Source organism: Mytilus californianus, unplaced genomic scaffold (genome assembly GCF_021869535.1).
Source record: "Mytilus californianus isolate M0D057914Y unplaced genomic scaffold, xbMytCali1.0.p SCAF_3, whole genome shotgun sequence".
NCBI lineage: Eukaryota > Metazoa > Mollusca > Bivalvia > Mytilida > Mytilidae > Mytilus > Mytilus californianus.
This window is the reverse complement of record NW_026262679.1, coordinates 10,979,756-10,989,808: the sequence shown is the minus strand read 5'-3', so window position 1 is coordinate 10,989,808 and position 10,053 is coordinate 10,979,756. Positions and strand designations below refer to the sequence as shown.

Below are 10,053 nucleotides of genomic sequence, written 5' to 3'. Positions count from 1 at the left end.
GGAACAATGGTATTGAGTTAAATGAATGCTGACTTAGTACAACTCGTACTCGTACCATTAGATATTTGAATGAACAAGTCAAAATATACACAACAAGATATTGAAAGATAATAATCCAAAAGATCTTGAATTTTTAAGGGTTAAAATCAATGCATTCTGTTTGAAATCAAATTTGATAATCTAAATTTTGTTTGTTTATCATTGATTATTCATCGATAGTCATTCACTAGTCAAAGTGAATAAAAAAAAAACAGTTCTTAAAAGGAAAATGCAAACATTATAAGAGCAAATGATAACTTGTATTATTTATCCAATTTTTTATTTTTGATTTCTCGGGAAAGGTTTTCAAATAATATTTTCAAAAAAGCAACATTCAACTCTTGTAAATGGTAGATGTAAAACAGATCATGCAAATGGACAACAACTAATGGATTTACCAATAATATGTTTTGGCTGATAAATGCTCATCTAGGTTTCATAAAACGTGTTGTTTCTATAAATGGACCTTACTTTTGAAAAAATAATAACGAATTCAATGCACATTCACATTAGTTGTTTGAAAAGAAATTGCACGTGCCGTTACTTTAAGATACTTAATTTACACAACCTGAAGTTTTGCAAAATTGCTTTACCTCCTTTTATTCCGGATCATCAGAAACACTCGGTTTTTGATTTAAATTATATGTTCGATAGTTTTCTGACACAGTCATGTAAAATGAAGAAACATGTATGCAGAAAAAACAGAAAGTGTTGTTCAGAAATCTTTAGAACCGTTACGTTCACTTGTCTGAGGGAAACACCATCCCAGTCAGGATTCTGAACCTGGTCATTAAGGTTCCGAAACAAGATCTTAATGCAGATCTGCCATATTCAACAGAGCAAGGCCTATCAAGAAGATAGATGTTTCAAGTGCTATATACAACACAAGGAGCTCGAAATATGTCTTATACTTGGTTAATGTACATGTATGGCAAGAAAGAAAACAACTACTAGCATGAAAATATGGATTGATACTGAAATTTGCTGTCACAAAATTTTGGAAATTATTTTAAATTAAGGAATTTATCTCCCTTATGCAAAGCTCTGATTCCCTGCCAGGCTTTTTTCGTCCATGTTGGTTTTATAAGCTCTCAATCTTTTAATAAGTTTTGGATTTTCAAATATTTTGCCCTATGAAGAGACACTTATTGTGGAAATGCACATCTGGGGCAGAAAATTTGTACCGAAGAAAGATATCAGGTAGGGCATGTACATGTGTATAAAATGAACGCAATCTATGTTGAGCTGGTAAATTATTATGTCATGGATTTCGTTACCTCAAATTACTAATAACATGTACTAAATTCATTCATAGATACTAAAAGTTTGGCTGAAGAAACCTTATCACAAACGGGATATCACAGATGTTTGTTATAGCCCGTTTTAGATACGATCATTTTAAAGGTTATCAAATTAACATTATAGTAAGACCTTTGAAAATTGTCTTTATAGCTACAAACAAAGATTTTTCTCGGAATGCTTATGACGTCTCATATATTGAAACCATTATATGTGAACTGATAGTTATATTGGTCTTGGAAAACATGATTTATTTATAAAGTGTTATCTTTCAGTATATATATATCTGCTAGTTCTCTTAGATCGGTGGTTTTTGTATTTAATCGTTGTGTTAAGTTTTTTCGTTGTGCTTTGTGTCGATCTGATAAGTTTAGCCCTATCCAACTGATTTTTGCAGTTATTTCTTATGTTAACCCCGCCACATTCTGTATGTGCCTGTCCTAAATTAGGAACCTGTAGTTTAATGGTTGTCGCTGTTTGCCGTTTCATATTTGTTTTTCGTTTCTTGTTTTCGCATAAATTAGGCTTTTTTCTCTTGTTTTGTTTCACATTTTGTCATGATTGGACCTTTTATAGCTTACTATACGGTATGGGTTTTGCTCATTGTTGAAGGTTGTACGGTGACATCTTGTTGTTTACACCCTCGTCCTTTGCACTTGGTTTGGTTATTGTCTCATTGACAACCACATCTCCTTAATACTTAGAAATCTGGTATACTAGCAAATATGTTGGTATTCCTATTTTTTATTTCTGCCTAAGACGGACAGTATGTTTACATGTGTTAATTTAAAGTGAGAAAAGTGGAAAGCCTGTTGTCAAGTATTTTATAAACATACAGACGATGTAAGAAATAGGGCAGTGCTATACGTTCAAAGGTTTTAACAGGCCTACCTTTAAAAACAATGATGTTCTCATTTCCGTTAAAATTTTTGACAGTCACTACCACCCATTGCATACATGTAAAACGTAAAATGTCATGAGAACCCCCCACCCATTTGGAAAATTCTATTGAAAAATCAAGACTGCTACTACCAATATTCACTCATACAGCTTGAGTATCATGACTTTTTGTCAGAATATACGTGTGTTTGTTATTTTGTCAGAATATACGTGTGTTTATTTATTTTGTCAGAATATACGTGTGTTTGTTATTTTATATTGCAATGTTTTGTTTTGTTTCTACCGGTAAAAACTCATACAACATAACAGCTTATAATTTGGTATGTCTACAAAAGACTCGTCAGTGGCGCGCTAATAAAGATGGTTGGAGAAAATTCTTCGGGTTTCGAATTATTCGAACTTTTTTTTTGTAAACAGTCAATTCATAAAAATGACTAGTAACAGACTTGTCTATCATTCGTCATAGAAATCTGTTTTTTCATTTTCGGACCAACGGTTTATTAATTTGGTGATATATTTACAAATAAGCTATTGTTTAGTGTCTAATGACTCGAAATGACTCATCAACGTATGTTAACAGGAGTAACATGGCGAGTGTTAATGGTTGAACATGAACTTCTAATCCTTCCGGAGCACCTGGAACCCCGCTTTTTGATTGGGTTTGTGTGCTCAATAGTTTTCTTTATAGAGTTTTGTGGACTTCTATTGGTTTTTTCCTTTTTCTTTTGGACATGGTGTTGTTTCTTTTTTTTCTGACTTATGGATTTTTATTGCTCTCTTTGTATTTTCTTCCTGCAAAATCAATTTCGACCAGACATATGATAAACTACGTCCAATCTCAATGCTTAAATTGCTGTAATGTTTTCTAATGTTATCTTATGTTATCAAGATATATTCTATTCGTGTATTATTTTTTTTAATCTAGTTTTAGCATATCGTTGTTATTATTTATTCATATATATGTATAGAGTATAAAACGATGTATGTGAATGTTCTGGACCAAAGCTTCGAGGTCTATATGTCTGAATAGTGATATCTCTAATATATATTCTTTGTTTTCATTGTTGTATTTTTGTTGTACATATTTTAATTCAAATCATGTTACTGACATTGACAGAGAAATATGACTCACTATAAGATTTTTTTGCTTTAATTTGTCTCCATAAAAATTGTTAAAGTATACAATGACAACTGACAGTGACATAAAACTATGAATCCTGAGTACTGTCTTCAATGTGTTTCTTATAATAAATTAAAACAGACTATATGCTCACATTGCAAAAAACGGAAATCTTTACGTATTCTAAAATAATTTCACACACCTAAATTGTACGATTTATCTCAAAGTCGATTTCGAGTTGAGATAATGCAATATATTTTATCTTAGAGATTCCTTACTTCTTCATATACATTTTCAATATTAAAGTTTATATAAAGGGAGTGTTTGTTCATTTGGATATAAATATACTTTAAATCAATTCATTTATTTATCTATCTATTATTTTTTCAGGACAAGTAAATCAATGCTTTATATAAGACTATTACCAAATTTACCCCAAAAAACTGTAATAAGTACATAAATATCGTATTAGTCTGGCAATACTTCCAAATCATATTCATTAAAAATAGGAAGAACTATGGACGGAAGAAAATTGAATTAACTTGATCCTGTTAATTTGTTCTTATTTTTCTTCAATTAAGTTGTCTTGGTGTGAAAGAATTATATAATAAAATCAAAGTAATAAAGAAAACACATAATGAAAAAGCTTTATATTTGAAGATTACTGGGACTATCTTTGCTTAACATATTGAAGTTAAGGTCAATCACAACCACTTTTCAAATCAAAATATAACAATGTCAACACTGTCTTTTTGTTTGACAATTGAGACATTGTTTATGTAACTTCTATTTAAATTCAAATAGGTATTCAACAAATCTACTGTAAATCAAAACGGACTAGATTGGCGTTCATTTAACTGTAGATGTAAAAAGCAAATATACATATTCATTGCACTGTGTATGAAAATTGGCCATACATTACGATCATAATAAAAATAACATTAATAATACACGTAAAAATGACTAGACACACTTTTTAGCAAGACTAGAGGACAAAATTTCAACAAAATATACATAATATAAATATAAACATAAAAATACATTAGGAGTATTTGTTCAAACAATATCACAATAATAAATTTGAGTGAAAATGTCTCAAGAAGTCCGACACAGTTAGCACTGATCTTCAATATTCATTCAGATATAATTATAAATATGGTTTAAAAATTCATACATCAGCATAGAATGCTTTAAATATGTGTATTTACATGCATATGTTCATAAAAATGGACTATATAATGAGACATTTGATTACAGTTGCACTGTTTCTGAGCAAATTTTGTTATATCATTTTAAGGCAATTTGCTTCGTAGACACCTTTTCACCTTCCAAACCGTTGACGGTAACTCCACGTTTGCCATTTGTAGAATCAGTATTAAGCGAAACTCACTCCGACTTAACAAAAACTTGTCCCTCTTATGCTGACCAACCACTGAAGTCTAAATGTCTGCTTACTTTGCAGCTGAAATTATCGAACTACCATAAGTTTGTCCATTACAAGTAGGTAGAGCAAAAGGATTTACTGCAGAAAACGGAGATCCTACTATGCCGCTCATTCCTGTAATCAAATAAAAAACTTTGAAAATAAAAATGTACTATAGTTTAACTGTAATAACAAATAAATGTTTAGTCTTGATAAAAATCAACAAAAACAAATGTGTGTTAAGGTCATACAATAGCTAATGTTTATGAGAGGTTGAAAAAGAAGATATAAAGAGGAACAGTTTTCATTATATTTTTCTTGCTTCATGCAAAAAAGAAACAAGGAACAGTTTTCATTATATTTGTCTAGCTTCATGCAAAAGAGAAACGGGAAACACGCAGCCAATATGTTCAGAACACATAGTGATGGAAACTGTAAACATAAAAATATTTAAGATAACGTGTCATCTGATTTGTTACCTAATGAATAAATAAATATGGTATACTTTGTTCATTAATGAGTGCAGATGTACTGAAGAAAAAAAAGATTTATAACTAAATATACTAACATTTATCATTGTCTGGGCCCACCCACTGGGCAGAGTACTTGCCATAGGTGGGCTATAACCAGAACCTGGTCTCATCACTGGGGCAAATGCACTTTTCTGTTTCACCGCGTGGACCATATTGGCTGGTGAGAATGAGAATATTCCACTTCCGCCATGAGAGTTAGAGTGGGGCAGGGAGGGTGATTGTGAGGGTACAACTGTGGAAAACAAAAAGAAAACAGTTAAAAGAGGATAGGACAAAAACTAAAACACTACAGATAAACATAAACTTACAGATGACACAACAGTTAAACACAACCTCTGGTACCTAGAAAAATGGTTTTCCGCTCAGAACCTTTTAACATTATGCTTTAATTTAAAACTTTTAGCCATGAAGTTACGATGAACTTGATTAAGAAAAATCTGCATATGCGTTAAAGGTTTATAACCTTTCGATATAACTATATAGCTTGATTTTGAAACCATTTTTATAGTTTTCTACAATCAGAGATGTATCAGCAGTATAGTACTTCTATTCTTTGACCTATACAGCTTCTTATTGCCCCCTTGGTACCTCCATACTTTTTAAAAATAAGATATAAAAACAACGCTAAAGTTGCTTTCTTTAAAGAACAACATCAAGTCAATTAACAGTCTATAGCAGCTCGTTCCTTCCTTCCTTCTTTGTCCCGACCAACACTTGATTGACAATTTATTAGAGCCTACCATTTGACAAAATATTAGGATTTGATGAGATTTTTTATACTTTCCATAGTGTGAAGTTAGTGACAATGTATCGACCCCTAACACAATATTTAACCTAAAGTCATAAATACAGTTTCCGTATTAGTTAATGACCAATGTCATCACGATTCCCTAATGATTTCTCTCTAACTAACAAACTTGTTTGCTAGCTAATAAAACACAAAACACAAGGGATCCTCTCCATTCTCTAATACAATAGTTAATACATTTGTATGCTACAGATAGTGTCGGTATTCAAACCAAATAAATTCTAAATAATTTTGTTTGAACAACACTGATAATATTGACCCAAGATTCTTAATTTATTGAAATGGCAATTTACATTTATTGTTATAATTCAGTCAAGTCTGTTTTACAGGTTTCTTCTATAGAAAGTCTTCGTCCAAGAACAATATTAGCAATAAATACTACAGCTGATAATGTTGCTTATGTATTTTGAACGATTGAAGCGGTATTCCATTGTTTAGAATTTTCAATAATTTTATAATCTGTAATGGCAAATGTCATCTTGTAAAAACGGAGTCATTTATATTTGACATTTTTTATTTTCCATACATTTTCATTAAATTATGAGTAAAATGTCCTGCAGGTTTTGCCCTGGTGTAGGCAGTCGATAAACATGATTTAACTATTAAAATTATTTGTCATCCATGGAACAGGTATACATTAACACAATTCTGCGCAACGAGAATGAGGATCAAAAAGACGAATGGGTAGCCACTTGAATCTATATATTTATTTTATCTTTCAGCTGGACACAGGAGGTCGTTTTTTTTAGTTTCTGCTATAATATTTTTTCTTTTGACCTAACAATAAGTGTATATATATTTCAGAAAAATAATGCCAAAATATGTAGATTTTAATTCTCGCAGTCATGATATAAGCCATGATATAAGACACCATTCATATCTCTTTAGTTTAATACAAAATGGTTTTTTTCCAAATTATACTAATGCAGCATACCATTTTAATTTTAAGTGGTTTAATTTTATCAATAAGGGAAAAAAATAATTTCAGTCATCTATGTAAATAATTCCCTGCTTGCAACGTCTCTGTAGCAATTTTACTCTGTTACATTCTATTGGCTACATGTATTTGCCTTGTATACTATTTACATAATTGTGAGAAAAAAAATATATTTTGCCTTTTTTGGGACAAATATTTAAAATGATTCATTCCAATTCCGTTACAATTTGTACCGAAATGTACAATTTTATCAGAGTTTTTCAAAACCCTGCACACTGAAAATATGTTTTGTTCTTAGGAAGAAAAGGTACCTACCCATATTACCTAATCCCCCAGTAGGACCATGGTAACCATTCATGGCAGTAGATCCATAACTACTACCATTACTATGTGGTGTTGAGCCGTTTGATGTATAACCTCTGGGTGAAACACTAGAAGACTGTCCTCGTGAATAACCTGCAAGAAAATAATATAGGGTCAAATGTTTGGTCGCCAGATAATTACATTAACGGTACACATGTTTCTGCACCAGATGCGCATTTCGATAAAGTCTCTTCAGTGATGCTCGAGGCCAAAATATTTGAAAATCCAAAACAAAACAAAAAGAAAATACTGACTAATTTGATTGATGATTGCTTAGCGTCGTCCCGATAAGATCAAAGATAGTAATGGATGTGCATGTTTACTTAAGTTCCACTTGTATTCGCTTCTTCCATACTACCTTTAGTCGATTTCAGAGAGAAGAATATGTGCAATATAAGGAACATGTTATAAGTAGCAAATTTTGAAAAAAAGGGCTCACCTTCTTCCCATTGACTTCCGGGATCTTGAACACTGACTGCTAACTGGCCAGTATAAGTGTTAAAACTAGACATTGGTGAACTATTGTTGATCGCTGGAGATCTTGGAGGTGGTAGTATCTGGTTAGGATTTCTAGGCATGCTATATAAAGCTTCAGCCAAGTCAGCCGCACGTTTTAGCACTATTTCCTGAAATAAATAAAATCATAAGCTTTTCAATATACTGCTTGATCAAAATAACCATGGTAACATATAAACAGGTTTTATATATAATTTGTAAAATAAATTATTTTTATATTGTTTCAGTACTTACTTATTAAAGACATGCTTTCCTTGTATTTTTTTTTTATAAAATATTTCAGTTAGGCAAACTTGTACTTGTATTTGACATCTCAAGTTCCTTTCTTCCGAAATGTAATGGTCTTGCTTTCATAAACGTCGGGCCGGAAAAATGATGTTCCATCCAACAACATGCATATTGTCTCTTTGATATGTAAAATGAACACAAAGTCATCATACCAATATCATATAAAGGGGATACCAATAAATAGAGTGAAATGTATGGGTTATATATAAAAATTAGAAAAATACAGAAAAAAATATATACGACTATCTGTATGCGTGAAACATTCTATTGCATAATTTTCGTAAAGTTTTATTGATACTTTCAGAAGATTCGAATATCATCGAATCTGTTTTCAGGGACATCAACTACGGACAAACTTCAAAGGAATCATTGTAAGAGCAATGGATGAATGTGTGTATGGTGGACACATAAAGTATAATAAAAAACTAATATATCAAATGTAAAATGTCATCATCATGACAAATATCTGCGTGTAGTTTTATCAATAATCATGTAACATAATAAATCGCCAGAATCCAGAATGCTCACAATACCATGTCTATAAATAGTTAATAGGGTCCCATTATAAAGATGGGACGCTGATAAACGACACTTTAATGACACGTGCAAAATTGAGTTTAAATAGAATAACCAATTAAATTAATTAATAATTGATTATTAGCTTATGGAATACACCATATATGTCTACTGCCAACTTAGCGATTCTGCATAATGTAATTAGGTTACTACAGAAGCAATTGTATCGGCCTTTTAAGATATAAAATATCACAGCAACACAAAGATGATTGCAAGCTGCTGTAGAAAAACTCACTTTAGGCAATCTTTCTGGGTCGCCCGGATGTCTCGGTACAAGTTTCATCAATCGCTGGAAGCCATAGTCAATTGTAGGTTCCGTCAAAGCTGCAAGAAATAACAAAAATGAACAATACACTCATGTTTGACTTAAAACGATTTCTCATTAAATGTTCCCCAAAAATATAAAAAGAATGTTGCAAACAACCTTTGCATATTCAACTGTCTTAAACATTGCTGAGGATGCAAGCCAATTCAGAAATCCCATAATTTGCAAAATAAAAGGATAAGAATTATTTACATTATATAAGTATTTCCTTATTGCGACTCCTATGAAGAATCAATTGATAATAAAGTACGTAGACTGTTACAGTATCGTATTTTGGTATTTTTATTTGTTTTGATCGTTATGAATTTGATCCAATACTATTGTAATGCCATCCATCAAACACGAAGAAAACAAATGCTCTTTCAATCGCACAATCAAATTCATATTCGATTGAAAATATGTTCCATTTTCGCTTGAAAGATAATTATGGCTTTTAGCACCTCCAAACACGGGCAGATAAATGGGACATTGATAGGAATCTACTCACAGTATTACACGAAATCACGATGACACACTAGATTGCATGATTAAAATACAGAGGGATTATTTGGCTAGACCGGTAATACATGTCCATGTTATTGGAGAACATGTTCTTTAAGCTAAATCACAAAGGCGTTAAAACCTTCTAGTAAACCCATTATCGTTTCCATTTTTCAAGGAGTCGGTTTACCCCATTTTTACCGTTAATACGAAACTTAGGTTGCGTTTACGAATGACTTTAGGAATTGGGGGTATGTCAATTTGATGGATGACTTTTACACCAGTAAAAATTCACATGTCATTTAGAAATGGAATATTTTATTCCACATGACAATAAATTAATAAACCATATGGTGATCGGACGATCGAAGTCTAATATTCTTGATATACCAATCATTGGAAGATGTCGCTCCAAATGTGCTGATGAGCTGTTCACACCTAATGAC

The 10,053-nt window shown here is 31.7% G+C and overlaps 1 protein-coding gene across 3 annotated transcripts in view; it reads right to left on the bottom strand.

The window, feature by feature from the left end:
• Positions 1-3,372: 3,372 nt before the first annotated feature.
• LOC127733958 (transcription factor COE1-like) overlaps positions 3,373-10,053 on the bottom strand; it is a 32,708-nt gene continuing 26,027 nt past the window's right edge. For 2 of the 3 annotated variants that reach the window (XM_052243445.1, XM_052243446.1), the window contains 5 exons: positions 9,038-9,126; positions 7,862-8,048; positions 7,375-7,515; positions 5,350-5,546; positions 4,832-4,916 (listed from right to left, as the gene is read on the bottom strand). In XM_052243445.1, coding sequence (XP_052099405.1) covers positions 4,911-4,916; positions 5,350-5,546; positions 7,375-7,515; positions 7,862-8,048; positions 9,038-9,126 — 620 coding nt within the window. In that variant the 3' untranslated portion in view covers positions 4,832-4,910. Of the gene's footprint in view, positions 4,917-5,349; positions 5,547-7,374; positions 7,516-7,861; positions 8,049-9,037; positions 9,127-10,053 lie in introns of all 3 variants that reach the window. The other variant, XM_052243447.1, reaches the window with a different exon arrangement.